Source organism: Oryctolagus cuniculus, chromosome 2 (genome assembly GCF_964237555.1).
Source record: "Oryctolagus cuniculus chromosome 2, mOryCun1.1, whole genome shotgun sequence".
In the NCBI taxonomy this organism is placed as follows: Eukaryota; Metazoa; Chordata; class Mammalia; order Lagomorpha; family Leporidae; genus Oryctolagus; species Oryctolagus cuniculus.
The window spans coordinates 80604018-80626159 of NC_091433.1; the positions used below are offsets into that span (position 1 = coordinate 80604018).

Here is a 22142-nt window from a genome sequence, read left to right on the forward strand (position 1 = left end):
CTGGAGCCAGGAACTGAACCCAATACTCCAATATGCAGTGTAGGCACCCCAAAGGGAATCTTAACTACTTTCTGAAACATGAGATTTTGTCTTTACACTTCACTACAACTTAGTCTGTGACATGGGATCTGAGATAATCAATGAAAAGATCTCAGCAAATCATCTGAAAATGGTTTGCCACAGAAGGCAGGAACGATCCCATCAATTTCCTGTAAGTCACCCTAACTCCTGAGAACCCATACAGCCTTGATATTGCTCACAAGCGGGGAAGTGCCAGGGGAACAGGGGGCTCTCCACCAGAAGAAAGAGGCTAAACTTTTAAAAGAAAACATGAACAAGGACATTTAGTGCATCTTTATTGCTTAACTTGCTACAGGAGAAACACCTTGTGTTCTGACTATGAGACCCACATGCTCAGCACACAGTGCAGAGTTCCATCTTCACAAACCCCAGACAGGCGCCCTGGAAGCCAGGCCGGCACTGCTGCCTGCCATTTCCAGAAATCAAAGGAAACAAGCTGAATTCACTAACATCTTTAAAATCCTTCTACAATTATTTTATTATAAATATGTTCTTTCGGAATAAACAAATATCGCATTCAAGACTACCTGTCAATCTGCTCTAAAGTAATAAACAAGGGAAAATGGAACCAGGAACCTTGTAGAAGCAGACAAACAGCAAAGACACCTGCATGCCACGCACAGTGCCTTCCCCCTAAAACGTAACTGGAGGTTACAGGGAACATCACATTTCTCGTTAGCCTGCCCAGTGAGCTTGAGTGTGAGGCTGGTAATTTGCACCTGTTCTGTAAACTGAGCTGCTCCTCTCCTCAGCCCTAGGAAGCAGAATGGAGGACAGTGAGTCTTCGGAGCCCAAGCATTGACCAGAACAACCTTGATGTGTATCGGTCCTCTGTTCAAGGACAAACCTGTCCCTATTTGCCAGGAGTAATGTCAGAGTAATCCTTCAGCACGCCGGCCAAGTGCTCATTATGAGTCTTAAATCGTCGCTTTTTCTGCGAAGCAGGCTTTTTCCTTCTCTGAATGGGTGCCTAAAGGAAAAGGTAAGAATAGTTAGAAACAAGCAGCTACTCCAAAGGGTACGATGGTCAGGGTTTCCTAAGCATAGAACCCAACAGCAGAGGAGGAAGGGTCTGGAACTTTCTCCCTGCCCTGGAGCCCAGCATCCCATATGCCAATGCACAGCCCACAACCCAACCTGAGCCAGACCCGGGATTTTTGTTCAAGAGATGCGATGCAAACCTCCCTAGGAATGAGCAGGCTGGCACAAAAACCTTCCTGCAGGCACCAAGTCAGTAAGAGAGAGTCAGTGAAACTGTCATTTGTCTGTTATCGGGCTTACAAATAAATCCACTATCACCACTTAAAAAAAAATCAAATATGATAAGATCCTGATATGGCAAACTTGGGTGATGGGTGGACACACAAGGGCTTTTAATGTTATTCTCCATTCTTTTCTGTATATTAGAAACGTTAACATCAATCACATAATAAAAAGAAATCAACAGCCAGCCCAGCAAAATGGCGCCATCCGCGTTACTGTGCCCTCTCTCATGGCTGCTGGCCCCGCCACGCTCCCCAGCATTCTTCAGCATGGTCAAAATTCTACGTGCAGGAGGGGCCAAATGACAAACCTGACCGGTTGAACACTGGGCTGCCCTTGGGCACCACCGTGTTCCTGTGGATCTACCTCATCAATGTTAACAAAGTTTTTTTTTTTTAGTATAGAAAAAAAAATGGATTGGAATAAACTTTTTAAATTCCAGTATCAGAGTATACTGCATATGGTGTTTAGCTTTTCCTCTCGATTATTCTGTTGAATTGTTAATGTGAGAGAAAAAATTATATATGAATATGTCAAGTCAGCATTAGTGTTCTGCATCATTAAATGAAAAAAAAATTGTTAAGTCCACAAATTAAGCAGTGATCGGAACTCATGAAGGGCTGCAATGACACTGCTTCTTGGAGAAATTACCGGCAGTCAATCTTCCATTTCTGAGTTCTGAATGCTCACTGAATAACACACACCCCACAAAGCCACAGACAAGCTACAAAGTACGATGGGGGCCTAGGGCCTGAGGAGAGAGGCAGAGTAGCCACAGTCAAGGGTGCTGGTGGGTTATTCTCCAAGCTGGCTTTGTTCCTGGACTACATAGAGCCTGCAGTTAGCTGGCACAAGACGATTTTCGAGTTGTCATTTGGTTACTAAGGTCTCTGATGAGCAGGACTTAGGCGCTATAAAGACCAAAATATGATTCCCGAGAGACTCAAAGATCAACAGGGACAATTCAGTGTGATCAAGGCCATGACAGAGCCGGGAACCAAGACCATGAGGCTCAGGGAGCAAGGGGGAGGGGAGCACAACTGAGGTCTTGAAGCCCAAGCAGATGAAGAGCAGGCTCCTCACAGAAGGCAGGGGACGCGTGCTGAGGGTAGGAGGGGAAACAGTGGACGATGCTGGGGCCTACAAACAGCAGGGGATGCTGCAGGGAGGCCGGGCCTGAGGGGCAGCAGCCAGGGGCATGTCCACGGGTCTGCAAGGCAGACATGTGCTGAATGGCATCTGAGCAAATCGCAGGACAGAGACAACTACAGGAAGCAGGGTAACAATGCAGAGGAGGAAGGTTGGATGGCTTTTCCAGAGATTACACACCACTTTCTTTGGTCCAGATTCCTGCATGGAAGAAATACCCTGTCGCTTCAGATATTCTTCAATTTTCTCCTCATCCATTGAATCCACAGTGACACTCCTCCAGAGTTTCTGAAATTCTGTACCAACAAGAGAATAGTTATTTTACAATCCATTTTTACAAATGATTACATTGAAGTGATCAAAATCCAGGCTTCATTATTATCTCTTTTGGGTCTAAATTAGCACATCTGAGATTTCATTAGAAAAACAAAGAGGCAAGGCAAGAACATTCCAGAGCTGGACACTGAGCAGCAGAAGGGCCTGGGAACAGAGCAGCACCAGCGCAGACCACGTCATTGCCATCTATTTTTAGAGGCCAGTAAGGGAGGGCGATGTGCCTGAGGCCTCCCTGCTTTCCTGGGGAGGAAAGGCAGTCAGCACTCTCCTTTTATTCTTTTCCTTTTGGGCAAACAGTTCAGTTCAACTGAGCTCAGTTTACTCCATTTCCTCTCCCACTAATAACAATTATTGAAACAGAGGGAGACAGAACAAAGTTTTATATGGAAGTGAGACACTTCAACAGTTTGGGAAAAACAGTTGAAATCAGTCTGGGGACTGGAGACTGGGAGGACATGACAGTGGAAAGGGGAGAAAGCGGAGGAAAACAGCCTCACCCTCCACTCCCATAAAACAAAGGAGGAGGGCTGCCACCTGGCCTACATCTTCTCCTTGGACACCCACGGCCCCTCCGTCAACGTCACCTTTTTTTAACCAAAAGAGATCATGTCCAATTGGAACATGTCCAAAATAAGCTCCTAAAGACAGATCCCAGGACTGGGTTCCTCCCTCCCGCCTTCTCTGTTTTCTCTGCCTCCCAGGGCTACATTAGCAGGAAGCTGGAATCACGAATGGAGTCAGGACTCAAGTCCAGGCACTTGGAAACAGCAAGCAGCATCTTAACCATTACGGCAAATGCCTGCCCAGCATCTACTTTCTAGCACAAAACCATTTTTGTGATAACAAAATCTAAGACCTAGGGACTCTTTGATGGAAAACAGAAGAGGTGGGGGGAGAATGCTCCCTGAGCACAGAGGCGGTTTACTGAGCCTCCTGTTCCTAACAGCCGTGCATCCACCACGCCCCTGCCCTTCCTACCAGAGACCCTCACCAGTGCCGCTCCTCCTCTCCTCCCTTCCTTCCTCCTGTGCCATTAATTTTCCCTTAGGTTGTGACCACTGTCCCAGAAGAAACCATAAGGAAGCTGCCATCCAATTCTGCATTGGGCCACATTTTTTCCTTTTTCTCTCCTTTCTTCTTTTTTTAAGTATATATTGCATGAAGCAAATGATGCCTAAACAGTTGGAATGCTGGATACTGAAGAAATCTGTTTTCTGCAATACCCTCTGAGGGCTTTTGGTTGCTGATGTCCAAATACAAACATGGCATAACCTACTATGAAGAAGTCAATCTGGATACAAAGTTATTTAAATCCCATAAGAGTTTTCTAGTTTACAGACTTGTTGGGGTTTCATACCACACTGCCACTGAAACTTCAATTGCATACACTGTAGGCATCACTTAACTGAAGGCAATGGTTTGTTCTGCTTGCCTGACTCGCTCAGTCTCTTGAAGAATGGTAAGCCCCTTGAGAGCATGTCCACTCCTCAACCATCTGACTCTGACCCTGCACATATGAAACCCTGCAGTCTACTATGGCCTAGACACAGACTGTTTCCTCATTTTAAGATTTATTTGAAAGAGGGTGGAGTAGGAGGGAGAGAGAGATCTTCCATCTGCTAAGTCACTCCCCAAATAGTCTTAACAGCCAGGGCCAAGCCATGCTGAAGTCAGGAGCCTGAAACTCCACCCAAGTCTCCCAGGTAGGTGACAGGGGCCCAAGCACTTTGGCCATCTTCTGCTGCTTTCCCAAATATATCAGGGAGCTGGATAAGAAACAAAGCAACTGAAACTCAAACCAGCATCCATATGGGTACTGGTATTAACAGGCAGCAGTTTAATGTATTGTACCACATCAGCCTAACTAAATATTTTTAGTATTTTTACTTATTTTAAAATAACTTTAACAGAAAAGCAACAAAATAGTTTCACTATCCTTTGTCCAACTTCCTCTAATGCTAAGAACTTTATTTTATGATTAAAATTTATTAACCATGGTATAATGCTATTAATCCATATATCCTATTTTTTTAAAGATTTATTTTATTTATTTGAAAGAGTTACAAGAGAGAGTTAGAGACAGAGAGAGAGGTCTTCCATCTGTTGGTTCACTCCCCAGATGGCAGCAACAGCCGGAGTTGCACCGATTGGAAGCTAGAAGCCAGGAGCTTCTTCCGGGTCTTCTAAGCGGGTGCTTAGAAGCTTAGAATCAAGATTTTATTATTTTACACAGACCGGGGGTGGGGGGGTCTTCCATCCGATGGTTCACTCCCCAGTTGGCTGCAACGACTGCAGCTGCGCCGATCTGAAGCCAGGAGCCAGGAGCTTCCTCTTGGGTCTCCAACGCTGGTGCAGGGGTCCAAGGACCTGGGCCATCTTCTACTGCTTTCCCAGGCCACAGCAGAGAGCTGGCTCGGAAGAGGAGCAGCCAGGACTAGAACGGGTGCCCATATGGGATGCCAGTGCTTCAGGCCAGGGCTTTAACCACATAAACCACAGAGCCGGCCTCCCACATACCCTATTTAACTTCCACTAGATTATTATTACTACCTGCACCCTTCTCCTGTCCCACGATCCACTCTAGGGTTCAACACTGAATTTAGTTGCCATGTCTCCTTATCTCTTCCCACTTCTGAGTGTACCCTCTCTCTCTTTAGAATGATACTTCTGAGGAACACTGGTCTGTTACAGATTTATTTATCCACTTGAAAGGCAGAGGCAGAAAGAGAGAGAGAGAGAGAAAGAGAGAAAGAGAGAAAGAGAGAGAGAGAGAGAGAGAGAGGTCTTCCATCCACTGGCTCACTCCCCAGATGGCTGCAACAGCCAGAGCTGCACTGATCTGAAGCCAGGACCTTCTCCCAGGTTTCCCATACACAGGCACAGGGACCCCAAGCACCTGGGCCATCTTCCACTGCTCTCCCAGGTCACAGCAGAGTTGGATCGGAAGCAGAGCAGCCGGGACGTGAACTGGCACCCACAAGGGAAGCTGGCATGCAGGCAGTGGCCCCAGCCGCTACGGTCTGTTATTCTGGATGCATCTGAAGCTTCCTCAGGAATACCGGAGGTTATGAGTTTCGAGCAAGAATGACAGCACTGAGGCTGTGCTCTTTGTGGTGACTGCCGAGATACACACTATCAACATGTCCTCTTACTGGAGTTGGGAAGCTCTGAACACTGGTTCAAGTGGGGCCTGTCAGCTTCCATATGTATTAATTAGAATTCTCTGTACAGATGAGGTGCTCAGGGCCAGTGTTGTGGCATGGCGGGTTAAGCCTCCACCTGCAACACTGGCATCCTATATGTGTGTCGATTCAAGTTCCAGCTGCTCCACTTCTTATCCAGTTCCCTACTAATGCACCTGGGAAAGCAGCAGAGGATGGAACAAGTACTTGGGCCCCTGCCATCCACATGGGAGACCTGGCTAGAGTTTCAGGCTCCTGGCTTCAATTTAGCCATGCCCTGGCCATTGAGGCTATTTGGAGAGTGAAACAGTGTGTGGAAGATCTTTCTCTCTGTTACTCTGCATTTCAAATAAAATAAATCTTTAAAAAAAAATTCTTAAAGAATATCAGCCATTTCTCCAAGTTGTGTTTTTAGTAAGGATTTGTGGATATTAATTTTATATATATATATATAGATAGATAGATAGATAGATAATTCACTACCACTGTTTATTTTGTCCAAGCTTTGGTCAATGAGAATTCTTGAAAGTACTGTGTCCTGTGTCACTTTGGTTTTGGGGCGGGGGAGCACTCTCATAATTTCTGCTACCAAAAGATGTTCCAAGCTCATTTTGAATTTCCCCAAATTTGAAATCAAATCATTTCTCCAAGGGTTCCTGACTTGTTTTTACCATAGAAGGGTATTTAGAAACCAAGATCACACATTCTGTTTTCCTTTTGTATCAATCTCTTCTTTTTTGAACATAGAAAATGAAGGGCTGGCGCTGTGGCATAGTGGGTAAAGCTGCCACCTGCAGGGCCAGCATCTCATATGGGCGCCAGCTTGAGTCCTGACTACTCTACTTCTGATTCAGCTCTCTGCTATGGCCTGGGAAAGCAGAAGATGGCCCAAGTCCTTGGGCCCCTGCACAGGCATGGGAAGACCTGGTGGAAGCTCCTGGCTCCTGAATTTGTATCAGCCCAGCTCCGGCCGTTGAGGCCACTTGGGGAGTGAACCAGCAGATGGAAGATCTCTCTCTCTCCCTCTCTGCCTCTGCCTCTGCAACTCTGTCTTTCACATAAAAAAAGGAAATGAACAGGAGACAAATTTAAAGGCAGATGCTCTGTTCTGGCAGATCTCCAAGTATTGTGCAAGTCAGGCATGCATCAATTCTAATAAATAAAACCAGTACAGATTTAGAAATCTGTCTCAACAGAAGAGAAAAAAAATCAGATTTCAAGAGACCCTTCCTTGGCCTACTTGAGCTCCGAATAAAAACTACACAGCTCCCATAGAAGGAAGAAAATAAGCTAATCCATCAATGAGACATGGCCTCAGTTTCCACATAATTTATTAACACGCCTTGCCCTTTCCTAGGAAATGCAGCTAGCACAACAGTGGGCTGCAGACTGGAGCCAGATGGTGTGGGTGTGAATTCAATCACCCCAGGTACCTCATCTAGAGAGAGGGAATAAAAATACTATCTACCTCATAGAACAACAGGAATTAAGGGAACTAAAATCAATAAGGCACTGATAGTAAGGCCTGCAAAGGAAGAAGCATTCTCCGTATCTGTTACACTCATCACCATCATCTACCACATACTGTCTCATTTCTGAATGCTATTGTCTTTTAATAAAGGCAATATAAAAAATTTAAGATTACTAAACAAAGTGATCTTATTTTTATAAAATAGAAAAAACTAAAATTCTGAACACTTCTTTAAAAGCAAAAGAGCACATACACAGTAACATGTTGTAAAGATCTAGAAAAATATATACCAGTATATATCCTCAAGCAAAGGAATATGGTTTGCTTGGCAAATTTTCATTTTTTTGCCATCTATGCTTGAGAAAAATTTTAATATGCAGAGGAATTTATATTATTAGTGTCATTTTTGTTTCTTTTAGTGTAGCATTTTAAATAAACGTAACAATAATATACTCATCATCACTTGTTAACTTGCCTCCTTCAACCTCTATTACCATTTTGCAGTTTCTGAAAATAGAACATTCCATAGAACATTACTCAATTTATCTCATTTCCTAAAGTGGTAATCTTAAATTTTAGACCTCAAGATGTCCACATCTTAATCTCCAGACTCTATGAATGTGTTACCTTATATGGCAAAAGGGACTTTGAAGATGCAATTAAGAAGCTTGAGATTAGAAAATTATCTCTAGATTTGGATTTAGAACTGGAAAAATTACTGTTAAAATAGCCACACTACCCAAAGTAATCTACAGATCCAATACAATCCTTATCAAAATTCCAATGTCATTTTTCATAGGAATAGAAATAAACAATCCTAAAATTCATATGAACCACAGAAGCTGTGAACAGCCAAGATAGCTGCTAGAGTTATGAGTATGGCTGGTCTCCAAAGCTCAGACTGAAATTTAAGCCCCACTGTGAAATACTAAGAAGTAGGACCAGGTTGGTCCTTTAAAAGGTGATCAGGACTCTGCCCTCACCTCTTCAGGTGATGAAGTCACAGGACAGCAAGCTCTCGAGTGCAGGTCCACTTATAAAAGCAGACATGTCCAGGTCTCCATGTGATGTGACACTCTGCCAGCAAGAAGCCCACTATCAGATGCAGCCCCTCTACCCCAGACAACAACTGTGAGCCAAAATTAACCTCTTTTCCATATAACTTTCTCAATCTGTATTTTGTTATCAGCAACAGAAAATGGACTTATCTTACACAAAAGGAACAAAGCTAGAAGCATCACACTACCTGACTTCAAACTACATTACAAAGCTATAGTAACCAAAATAGCATGGAACTCACATAAAAATACAGAAACATCAAACAATGAAAACAGAGCACCCCCCAAAAAAAACTGCACATTTCTTCACCTGTTCTTTTCAACAAAGGGTGCTAGAAAAACTGGATATCCACATGCACAAAAATGAAATTAGACCCATACCATGTAAAAATAATATCTCAAACTGGATTAAAGAGCTAAACCTGAGACCTGAAAATAAAAAAAAATGTACAGTCCCTAACCTGAGATTTGGGGGCTGCAAGATGGCATGAAAGTGAAACAAACTCAGGAGAAGCTGCACCACAAATCTCGCTCTTCCCCCAGACTAGCAATGTGCCCTAGGGTCTCTCCCTTGATGCTGGGCAGTGGGACTAAGTTGTCACTTCTAGGCAGTCTTGTGATAACAAAGCAAAACAACCAATACTCTACAGAGGGCTGTGTTCCTAACCTATGGTATTTGGCAGGTGAAACTTTTGGCTTAAGATATTTTCAATTTATGTTAATTGGAATGTAACCCCTAAGTCACACAATATCTGTACTAGAAAAAAATATAGCAAGGTAACTTCATGACACTGGTATGGGCAAAATATTTTTGGATTTGACTGCAATTACTCAGGCAACAAAACCAAAATCACACAAGTGGTATTACATCAGACAAAAAAAGCTTCTGCACAGCAAAAGAAACAAAGAAACAACCTACAGACTGAAAGAAAATATTTGTAATACAACATACGAGCAACACACACACAAAAAACAGTAAAACAGCTAACCTACCTAAAAGTTGAGCAAAGAACCCAAATACGTTTAAAAACAAAAAAGATAAAAATGACTGATATCAAAAAAAGTCTGTAATCATAATCACTAGGGAAATGCAAATTAAAATCACAATAGAGTATCATCTCACATCTGTCAAAAGGGCTAATATCAAAACAAAGGTTAGAGTTATTAAGGTTGTAGAGTAGTAAGGAAAAGTAGTAGCAGAGTTAGTAAGGAAAAGGGCACCCTTGGACACTTGGTGAGAACGTAAACCAGCAATCATTACAGAAAACCGCACAGAACTTCCCATGGTTTAGCAATCCTACTTCTGCGTATGTGTCCTAAGTTCTTGAAATCAGTATACTGAAGAGATATCTGACTTCCATCCCCACTACAGCTTCATCCACAGCAGCCAAGATATGGAATCAAGTCATCAGTGAGTGAACACAGGAAATGTGGGCAGTGGGACCAAAAAAAGTTGTTTACTTATTTATTTGAAAGGTCAAGCTGGGCGGAGAGGAGGGGCCCGAGAGGAGGGACTGATTTTCCATCCACTGGTTCACTCCCCAGATGGCCACAACGACCAAGGCTGGGCCAGGCCAAAGCCAGGAGCTTTGTCTGAGTGTCCCATGTGGATGGAAGGGCACAAGCACTTGAGCCATCCTCCATTGCTTTCCCAAGGGCATCAGCAGGGAGCTGGATCACAAGCAGGGCAGCTGGGACTCAAACCGGCATCCATATGATGCCGGCACTGCAGTCCAAAGCTTAACCCACTGTGCAACAGCATGGGCCCCCACTTTGCTCCTTTTTACTGCTGAGTTGTATCCCACTGTAAGGATGTGCCACAGTCAAGGGGATGTTAAGAGACAGTTAAAGGATGTGGGAGTTGTTCCCAGTTTTCGGTGATTACAAAGAAGCTGGAGGTAAAGGCACATGAACTTGAATAAATACCTAAAGGTGGGATGGCTGGGTCATGTATTAACATACAGTACAATGAATGTGCATATTTTTACTCATTCACTCATTCAACCTTGCAAAGAATGGCCAATGGACTTAGATAGTGATACACAAAAATAAAGATCTAAATAAAAGAGCAAAAACTAACTCTTCGAAGACAAAAAGTGGAGTAAATCATGACCTTGGATTAGGCATTGGTTTCTTAGATATGACGACAAAAGCAAAAGTAACAAAACAGATAAACTGGACTTTGTCAAAATTAAAAACTTCTGCACCCCAACAGGTCCTATCAAGAAAGTAAAAAGACAATCAAAAGAGTGGGAGAAAACATTTGCGAAGCTTTTTTTATTTTTTAGACAAACTGGTAACCATGTGAGTGGCAGGGACCCAGCTACTTCGGTCATCAATGTTGACTCCCCTGATGCGCATCAGCAGGAACCTGGAGTCAGGAGTAGAACAGAGAGTAAACCAAGGCCCTCCACACGGGATGCAGTGATCTTTCCTTCAAGTCTACTTATTCATCTTTTATTTGAAAACCAGAGTGACAACCGAGAGGGATCTTCCATCTGCTGGTTTACTCCCCATATGCCCACAACAGTGAGGGTTGGGTCAGGCCAAAGCCAGGAGTCAGGAACTCCCCATGGGTGGCAGGGACCCAAGTACTTGAATCATCACCTGTTGCCTCCCAGGATGAGCATTAGCAGGGGGCTGGATCAGCACTCTGAAATGGGATGTGGGGATTCCAAGTGGTGGCTGAACCCACAGCACCACAACGCCCACCCTAGATGCAGGTATAATAACCACTAGGCTAAACTGCCCTCTTTCCTCCTGAGACCTCAGGTACACACCCAGACCATTTGGTACTGTCCCATGGCTTGTGGATGCCATTTTGTTTTTTTCACACTTCTTTCTCTTTACATTTCAGGATAATCTGTGTCAGCATATCATCAAGTTCACAGATTCTTTTATTGGCCACAAGTTTACTGAGAAGAGCTTATTGAAGGCATTCTTTATCTGTTATTATGTGTTTTCACATAGTAACATGCATGCTGTCTTCTTTTTCTATAGAAAGACCTTGGCCGGCGCCACGGCTCACTAGGTTAATCCTCCGCCTTGCAGTGCCGGCACACCGGGTTCTAGTCCCGGCCGGGTCACCGGATTCTGTCCCGGCTGCCCCTCTTCCAGGCCAGCTGTCTGCTGTGGCCAGGGAGTGCAGTGGAGGACGGCCCAAGTGCTTGGGCCCTGCACCCCATGGGAGACCAGAAGAAGCACCTGGCTCCTGCCATCGGATCAGCGCGGTGCGCCAGCCGCAGCACGCCGGCCACGGAGGCCATTGGAGGGTGAACCAATGGAAAAAGGAAGACCTTTCTCTCTGTCACTGTCCACTCTGCCTGTCAAAAAAAGAAAGACCTTAACATTATTTCATTATTTTAGATTCCATATCTGATGGTTCCAATACCTGTGTCCTAAGAATTTGGTTCTGTTAATGTCATATCTCAATAGTATATTGTTTTTCCTTGCTTCCTTTTATGCCTTAATTTTTTTTCTGAAAGCAGGATATCCTCTGTAGGACAGCTGGGACTAAAGAGTTTTTATGCCTGGAAGTGGACACGCCTTTCCTTCTGCCAGACTTAGTGTGTGGAGGTTGAGTCAACCTATTGTCAGCACAAGTCAGGTCTGGGATTTGTTGCTGCTATGGTTACCACAATGCACCACCAGATTCAAACTCCTCTGGCCATACCTTGTGTTTTAGGGAGGAGGCTGGTTTGTGAGAAGGCTTTGCCTCATCATCTGCCTGGCTTTCAGTTTTTTCCTTTCACACTGTCCCTCAGACGCCTGCCTCCATGCCTTTGCAACTCTCCCAGAATTCCACCATCACCTGTCACCCATGGTGTTAGCCTTGTGCGGCGGGTGAGGGGTCAGTGTTCTGACATTGACTAAGCACTGGTCCCAGGCAAGACCTCAGGACTCTAGCCTGTTCTCCTCCGCTGAAGTTCTGGGCACAGTATACTTTTGTCCCTCCCCAGGGGCGAAAGGTCTTCTTTCATTTCCCTTCCTACAGTGGTTCAAGGCTGTTATCTCCGAGGAGGGGGGAAGAAAGACTCAGAGCTTCATTTCTCTAGTGTCTACTGTTCCCTTTTAGCCTTTCTTGACGGATGTTTTCTCAGTACCCTGACTCTAGCCTCAATCTTTTTCATAAGCATCCTGCAAAGTCTAGGAATAAGGTCTGTGAGTGAGTGCAAATATCCCTGTGCCTGCAGTCCCTGCGAGGGACGATGTTCCCATAACCAGTCCAAGTTAAGCCTTCAGCAGTTCATTAAAACTTATGTTCATTTTGTCTGTTCCATCTGTTCTTGAGACTGCTCTCTTCAAATCTGGGGGTAGGTAGTAGTCCAAGAACATCAGCTCTCTGATGGACTCCAGACAGCCTTACATGGGCAGATCTACGGGGGTCTGTTGTTGTAAGGTTACAGACAATGTGTTCTCTAACGTTCTCCATTCTAAATAAAAGACCTAAGTCCCCAACTACCTGCATTTCATCCAAATGTTAGTGGATTGTGATGAATGTGATTAGTTTTACTTGCTAAAGGTATATAAGAAAGAAACTTCACATCAAACTTCAAAGTTAGCAATAAAAACATCTCTCCAATTCCAATAAAGCACTTAAAAATTATTATTTCAAAATGTATGCCTGAGCGGCCGTTTAGTGTAGTGGTTAAAGACAATGCTTGAGATGCCAGCATCCTACATCTGCGAGTCTGGGTTTGAGTCAAGTCCACTCCTGATTTCAGCTTCCTGCTAATGTGCATTCTGGGAGCTGACAGGTGACAGCTCAAAATAGTTCAAAGCGGCTGGGTTCCTGCCACTCACATAGGAAAAGCAAACTGAGTTCCCAGTTCCCAGCTTTTAAACTGGCCCAGCCCTGGCTGCCTACCATGGGCACTTGCAGCGTAAACCAGCAGATGGAAGATCTTTACCCATCTCTGACTTTCCAATAAATAAGTAAAAAGTTTTAAATAATATGTATACCATAACCAGAATGTTACATGTTAAATTTACCATAGCAGATGAAGAATATACATACCAAAAGAGCAGTTCTAGCATGGATACTGAGTATTACGTATTTATATAACAGAAGTTTATATACTACAGGTCGCATATGCCACAATCACAGAAGCAATGATATCATATGGAATACTAAAAAGTAAGCTCTGGGGCCGACGCTGTAGTATAGCGGGTTAAAGCCCTGGCCTGCAGTGTCGGCAGCCCATAGGGGCGCCAGTTCTAGTCTCAGCTGCTCCACTTCCAATTCAGCTCTCTGCTGTGGCCTGGGAAAGCAGTAGAAGATGGCCCAAGTCCTTGGACCCCTGCACCCATATGGGAGACACAGAGGGAGTTCCTGGCTCCTGGCTTCGGGTTAGCGCAGCTCCGGCCGCTGCAGCCATCTAGGGAGTGAACCAGCGGATGGAAGACCTCTCTGTCTTTACCCCTCTCTGTAACTCTTTCAAATAAATAAAATAAATCCTTAAAAAAAAGTAATCTCTATATTAACATGCAACCAAGAAGAATATATGGCAAAATGAAACTCTAAGAACTTTAAAACAAAATTTATGTATTTTTTCTTAAAAGAAATGCTGTGAGCTATTTCAAAGGGAAATTCCTGAATAAAAGCTCTTCCATTTCTTTTTTGTCCCAATAAATATTTCTATTTAACTTCTGCATCTCCTTAGTTTGACGCTGCTGCAGTATTTAAACCCACATGAGAGAATCAGACTGTGGTCCAAGCTTCAGGCTTCAGCCTGTTCTGGTCATTTGAGGTATAAGCCAGCAGAAGGAAGATAAATCAATGTCTGTCAAGTAAGTAAAAATTAATCAATAAAATAAATGTCCTTCTTTAAAAAAGAAAATACAAATTAAAAACAAAATAATCCTAATCTCATGAGATTGATAAAGTCAACTAGAAACACCCAATACTGATCAGGGTTTGAAGAAATAATTTCCTACTACTACGAAGGTATAAATTGGTCCAAATGTTACAAGGTGACAAACCATTGAAATTTTAAAAAATATATCTTTTGATCCAGCATTTCTACTGCAAGAAAAACAGGTATGTGCAACGATTGAGCATTATTTATAGCAGCATATAGCAAAAAATAAAACTTTCCATCTGGGGCCGACACTGTGGTATAGCGGGTAACGCCATCGCCTGCAGTGCCAGCATCCTATACAGGCACCGGTTCAGGTCCCAGCTGCTCCACTTCTGATCCAGCTCTCTACTATGGCCTGGGAAAGCAGTAGAAGATGGCCCAAATCCTTGGGCCCCTGTACCCGCATGGGAGACCTCGAAGAAGCTCCTGGCTTCAGATGGGCGCAGCTCCAGCTGTTGCAGCCATTCGGGGAGTGAACCAGTGGATGAAAGATCTCTCTCTCTCTCTTTCTCTCTTTCTGCCTCTCCTTCTCTTTGTGTAAATCTGACTCTCAAATAAAGAAATTTTTTTAAAAATCACTACAAAAAACCATCTCCTTACTTGAGCTACAGCTCATTTTAGGATATGTGTTTATATAACAGATAAAATCAAGAGTGAATCTTCTGCGTGCCAGAAAACCTGCTCACGAAAGATTTCCTCTCTATGGTAAAGACTGTCACCTAGTGGGCTGAAACAGAAATCTTCAATACTACAATCAAAATAGAAAGCACTCTGAGGAGTACAGTATGAAAGAGAAAAGAGAAAGACAAATGTTAAAATCTGTCAGTTTTCAAGGTGTCTTACCTGGAAACACACATTCTTTACATCATCAATGCATTTTGTATAGAATACAGAATAACTTACCTTTGTAAATTATAAGAAACTGCATTTTGTATTTTTTAAAACTTTGACAAGATTTCCTTAGCACTCAAGAGAAAAAAAATCAGTTATGGTATTTAAGGTGTCAATGTATCAAACGCATATTAGTCGATTTGTAGCTATCATATTCATGGGGACTACATGCAAGGGGATTAAAAAAGTTCGTGGAAAATGTGATCATGTAACTTCATTTTGATGCAAAAGAATTTGGGGGCCGGCACTGTGGCACAGTGGGTTAATGCTCTGGCCTGAAGCACCAGCATCCCATATGGGAGCCGGTATGAGGCCGGGCTGCTCCACTTCCAATCCGGCTCTCTGGTGTGGCCAGGGAGGGCAGTGGAGGATGGCCCAAGTTGTTGGGCCCCTGTACCGGCATGGGAGACCCAGGGGAGGCTCCTGGCTTCAGATCAGCGCAGCTCTGGCCATTGCAGCCAACTGGGGATTGAACCATCAGGAGGATCTCTACCTCTCCTCTCTCTATGTAACTCTGACTTTCAAATAAATAAATAAATCTTTAAGAAAAAAAATTGGAAATCCAGGCACCAATTTCCCAACTGCACACAAAGTGGTGCTACACTGATACTTTATTTATTTATTTTTAATTTTTTTTATTTGACAGATCAATCCCATTAACAATAGCTATAAAAAAAAATCAAATACCTTGGAATAATCTTAACCAAAGATGTCAAAGAACTCTACAATGAGAATTACAAAACATTAAAGAAAGAAATAGAAGAAGATACCAAAATGGAAAAATCTTCCATGTTCATGGATTGGAAGAATCAATATCAACAAAATGTCCAATCTTCCAAAAGCAATTTACAGATTGAATGTGATACCAATTTAAATACTTAAGACATTCTTCTCAGATCTAGGAAAAAATGCTGAAATTCATATGGAGCCACCAGAGACCTCGAATAGCAAAAGCAATCTTATACAACAAAAACAAAGCTGGAGGCATCACAATTCCAGATTTCAAGATATACTACAGGGCAGTTATAATCAAAACAGCCTGGTACTGGTACAAAAATAGATGGACAGAAGACCAATGGAACAGAACAGAAACACCAGAAATCAATCCAAACATCTACAAACCTACTTATTGATCAAGGAGCTAAAACCAATTCCTGGAGCAAGGGCTACCTATTCAACAAATGGTGCTGGGAAAACTGGATTTCCAATGCAGAAGTATGAAGCAAGAACCCTACCTGGCCAGCGCCATGGCTCAATAGGCTAATCCTCCGCCTGCGGCACTGACACACCAGGTTCTAGTCCCGGTCGGGGTGCCGGATTCTGTCCCGGTTGCCCCTCTTCCAGGCCAGCTCTCTGCTGTGGCCAGGGAGTGCAGTGGAAGATGGCCCAAGTGCTTGGGCCCTGCACCCCATGGGAGACCAGGAAAAGCACCTGGCTCCTGGCTCCTGCCATCGGATCAGCGCGGTGCGCTGGCCACAGCGTGCTGGCTGTGGCGGCCATCCGGAGGGTGAACCAGCGGCAAAGAGAAGACCTTTCTCTCTGTCTCTCTCACTGTCCACTCTGCCTGTCAAAAAATAAAAAAATAAAAATAAAAAAAAAAGACGCCTACCTTACACCTTACACAAAAATCCACTCAACATGGATTAAAGATCTAAATCTATGACTTGACACCATCAAGTTATTAGAGAACATGGGAGAAACCCTATAAGATACTGGCACAGGCAAAGACTTCTTGCAAAAGACCCAAGAGGCACAGGCAGCCAAATCCAAAATTAACAACTGGGATTACAACAAATTGAGAAGTTTCTGTATGGCAAAAGAAACAGGATAGTGAGGAGGCAACCGAAAGAATGGGAGAAATCATTTGCAAGCTATGCAACTGATAAAGGATTAATAACAAGAATCTACAAAGAGATCAAGAAACTCCACAACAACAAAACAAACAACCCTCTTAAGAGATGGGCCAACAAGAAGGCAGTGGAGGATGGCGCAAGTGCTTGGGCCCTGCACCAGCATGGGAGACCAGGAGGAAGCACCTGGCTCCAGGCTTCAGATCGGCACGGCATGCAGGCCGTAGTGGCCATTTTAGGGGGTGAACCAATGGAAAAAGAAGACCTTTCTCTCTCTAACTCTGCCTCTCAAAAAGAGGGAGAGAGAGATGGGCCAAGGACTTAAACAGACATTTTTCAAAAGAGGAAATCCAAATGGCCAACAGACACTTGAAAAAATGTTCAGAATCACTAGCAATCAGGGAAATGCAAATCAAAACCACAATGAGGTTTCACCTCGCTCCCATCAGAATGGCTTTCATACAGAAATCAACAAACAACAAATGCTGGTGAGGATGCGGGTGCAGGGGCCCAAGGACCTGGGCCATCTTCCCAGGCCATAGCAGAGAGCTCGATCAGAAGAGGAGCAGCCGGGACTAGAACCGGCGCCCACGTGGGATGGCAGCGCTTCAGGCCAGGGCATTAACCAGCTGCACCACAGCACCAGCCTCTTTCAAATAAACTTTAAAAATCTTTTTATAAAAAAAAAAAAAAAAATCCCAGGACAGCATTTCAGGCATGGAAAGCCAAGACACTGTGGTGAAAAATGACCTACATGAAAGATCTCTGAGTGAGATCCCGGTGAAAAAGGACCATCAAAGAAGGAGGTACCTTTCTCTGAAGGGTGGAGAGAATTTCCACTTCGATTATGGCCCTGTCAAAAATAATGTTGGAGTTTGTGGGATCAAGAGGTTTCCATAGCCTTGGCAGCTCACGAAAAGAGCCTCGGGTGATCACTGACGTCATAAATAAGAGTGTCAATTGTTCAATCAACAACAGGAGTCACTGTGGACTTGCTCCCCATGTAGGATCTCCATCCTTATTGAGTTGTACTATGAGAATTAACAGTAAAACTAGTCTTCAAACAGTACTTACACTTTGTGTGGGTGCAAACTGTTGAAATCTTTACTTAGTATATAGAGTTGATCTTCTGTATATAAAGATGATTAAAAATGAATCTTAATGAAGAATGGGATGGGAGAAGGAGTAGGAGGTGGGATGGTAGTGGGGGTAGGAGGGTGGGTATAGAGGGAAGAACCACTATAATCCAAAAGCTGCACTTATGAAATTTATATTTATTAAATAAAAGCTTTCTAAAAGAAAAAATATTTTATCAGTATCTTCCTAATTTATATGGCTGCATCATTACATAAAAATATTTGTAGAGCCGGCTGGGCCCTCTGGTACAGTGAGTTAAAGCCCTGGCTTGTAGCACCAGCATCCCACACAGGCGTGAGTTCGAGTACCAGCTGCTCTACTTCTCACCCTGCTTTCTGTTGATGAGTCTGAGAAGATAGTGGAGCACAGCCCAAGTCCTTGGGCTCCTGCACCCACATGGGAGACTTGGAAGAAGCCCTTGGCTCCTGGCTTCGGATCAGCTCAGCTCTGGCCATTGGAGCCCTTTGGGGAGTAAACCACTAGATAGAAGATCTCTCTTTCTCTCTGTCACTATATCTCTAAGTCTCTCTCTCTTTTTTTTTTTTTTTTAAGATTTATTTATTTATTTGAAAGTCAGAGTTAGAGTTAGAGTCTTCCATCCGATGGTTCACTCCCCAATTGGTCACAAATGGCCGAAGCTGTGCCGATCCAAATCCAGGAGCCAGGAGCTTCTTCTGGGTCTCCCACACAGGTGCAGGGGCCCAAGGACCTGGGCCATCTTCTACTGCTTTCCCAGGCCACAGCAGAGAGCCAGATTGGAAGAGGAGCAGCCGGGACTCGAACTGGCATCCATATGGGATGCCAGCGCTTTAGGCCAGGGCATTAACCTGTTGTGCCACAGCGCCAGCCCCTTTGAGTTTTTCAAATAAAAAATTAAATCTTTAAAAAAATACTTACACATACACCAAATATAAGAATATTTAATCTACAATTGTAAAATATTTTAGAATCCACTTATCAGATACACACAAAACAGTCATATTATATAATTCATCTATAGTACAAAGAAACATCAAGCTGTTAATAGAACTACTTCCTGAATATGTGAGATTTTACTAAGTAGCATATGTAATGACTTAAAACTGGGGGTAAGGCAGTAAAATCCTCATTTTGTTCCTATCTGCCAAGTAATAAGGAAATGGAGAAGAGCTGAGACCAACAAAGACCATATAAAGTGACAAATTTCATGGGCAATGTTAAGAAATAGAAGCATAGATGAAGGACACACAAATAAGACAAAGCTGAACAAAGTTAGGACAACAGTATTCTCACAAAGCAAAAACAAGGGACAGAAAACTGAGAATCAATTGGTTTAAGGATTACAAGGACACCTGGGCTGAATGTTTCCAAAAATGTCTCCAAAGAAATACTTTCAACAGGACTTTCACCCTACACTTTATGAAGCTACTGCAATCTCTTTCCTATTAACCACTAGCCTCAATTTAAACATCTACTCAAAGAACAGATAGGCTGCACTATGCTGCCACCTGCAGAGCAGACTTAATACAAAAAATTTCCAGAGAATATTTAAATATGTTGTCTATTAAAAGTGCTGAGGCAAATTGTAAAAAAAAAAACAAAATTAAAACTAGTTGGGGCAGAGTGTGGTGTAGCAGGTTAAGCTGCTGCTGGCGATGCCAACATCCCATATGGGCACTGGTTTGGAACCCAGCTGCTCCACTTCCAATCCAGCTCCTGGTTAATGTGCCTAGGAAAGCAGGGGAAGATGGCTCAAGTGCTTGGACCACTGTTACCCATATGAAGCGCCTAACTCCTGGCTTCAGCCTGGCCCAGCCTCAGCTGTTGTGACCATTTGGAGAGTAAACCAGCGGATGGAAGATTGTGTGTGTGTGTGTGTGTGTGTGTGTGTGTAAACACTGCCTTCCAAACAAATACTAACAGTGTAAGTACATCAGGAGAAGTCAGAGAGGTGCTGGAACAGAGAGATAAGAGTATGTCACAGATAATGCCTAAGTTGAAAAATCAAGAAACAATAATATATTACCAATACAGAAAACCACAAGACTCTAAAATAAAGCAAGAAGAAAGAGACTAGAACTAGAGGAACATCTGTTTTTTGTAAGAACTTATTTCTTGAACATGTGACAATTATATTAAATTTTTCTAAGTACTATAATTTTTTCCCCAAAATGCATTAACCCTAAGAATAAAAGAATGAACACTTCCTGGGATGCTTTTTGGTTTGGTTTTTTGAACTTAGATAATCTCAAATGTTTTGAAAACCAAGAAATGAATTTGAAAACTACAAAAGTTATCAAAAAGCAAAATTTCAAGTACAGGAGGCTAAAAGCAATACAAAAATTACTAAGCAGTACTGCAAACTCTCTTCAATAGACACCCATCACTACCAGGTACAGAAGAGGTTTACTACTAGCTTGTTTATATGAAAAAAAGTTTACCTATTAGAAAAAGCAAAAGGAGGAACAGGAATTAATAAACATTTACTGAGAACCAACAAATCTGAGGTACTTAATCAGGATTTTCAGAAAAATACAACTTAAATCATGGTCATCCGAGTCACTTCAGGACAACTAAAGCCCTATCTATTAGCACCACAAGCCTGAATATCTGTAGCCATTTAACATTTAAAAGAAAATAAGGTTACTGTACAAAGTCAAGACATACAATGGCTAATAAAAAGATTTGCAAAGGTATTTGTTACACAAAATTACATGTTCAACAGACTCTAATGTAATGCCATACAGGGCCAAAATGACTAGGCAGACCACAGCAATGATCTCACATTTCGAGTCTAATATTAACTATTTTATCCTACATAGCTGTATGTCAATAGACTATTTTATTGTGAGTTTATTTTGAAATTTTATAATTGACATTCTTATCTTGACTTTACAAAACATAAAAAGTAATGCAAATGTACATTAAAATATTACCATATTTACCTAATCCTTACACCAAGCCTTACACCAAGCTACTTGAATAAGAAATTTCTCATCAGTAAACTCTCATTTCTACATGAAAAATACTTAAAAGCAAATGGCCAATTATTTAAAACCAAAAATCGTTATACAGAAATCATGTATTTAGTAGGAAACTCAGTATATAGCTTAGCATCCAACTCAGCAAGTGCCAAAAAAGAAAAAAAATTACCTCCTTCCTTCCTCAATTTGGTAACAGCAACATTCCTAAGTGAACAGAATACCACTCACTAACACAGGCTTGTTCTCTCTCCTATAAGGCATCAAGTTTTCACATCAGTATATGAAGATACATTTTCAAAACTGATAAAGAAATAAACCTTAAATGGTACAGTTGAGCTACAAGCATAAGAAATCATTAATTGCTATACGATGATTACAAATACAATCAACCTAAAATCTTTCAAATCAGTATTTCAAATTGTAATCTAAAAAAAAAATGTTAGATGCAAGGGCCATTACCTCTGTTATAAGAGATGATATGCTTAAAAAAAAAAAACATTATAAAATTTATAATGTAAATATTACAAATTATATCATCCTAAAGTAATACATTTGTAAACTAAATAAGGTTTCCAGACAAAAAGGCTCACCTTCATCCACAGAAAACTGACAGCTCTTATCATTGAAGAAAAGTATTTTCTTCTTATCAGGACGATTTACAAAAAGTATCTGGTCCCCTAAAGCCTGAAAAACAGATTTTTCAGTTAACTCCAAATTACTTTTTTTATTTTTCAAGATCTATTTATTTGAAAGTCAGTTACACAGAGAGAGGAGAGGCAGAGAGAGGAGAGGCAGAGAGAGGCAGGCAGAGAGAGAGAGGGGGAGAGAGAGAGGTGTCGAGGTCTTCCATCCGATGGTTCACTCCCCAGATGGCCACAACAGCTGGAGCTGCGCCGATCC

At 42.5% G+C, this 22142-nt stretch overlaps 1 protein-coding gene across 1 annotated transcript in view; it reads right to left on the bottom strand.

The window, feature by feature from the left end:
• Window positions 1–339: 339 nt before the first annotated feature.
• Window positions 340–22142, bottom strand: part of GTF2E2 (general transcription factor IIE subunit 2) — an 85854-nt gene continuing 64051 nt past the window's right edge. Inside the window, exons 6-8 of the mRNA XM_070068516.1 lie at window positions 21833–21926; window positions 2674–2789; window positions 340–1051 (exon numbers count right to left, since the gene is read on the bottom strand). Of these exons, the coding sequence (XP_069924617.1) occupies window positions 935–1051; window positions 2674–2789; window positions 21833–21926 (327 nt within the window). The 3' untranslated portion in view covers window positions 340–934. The remainder of the gene's footprint in view (window positions 1052–2673; window positions 2790–21832; window positions 21927–22142) is intronic.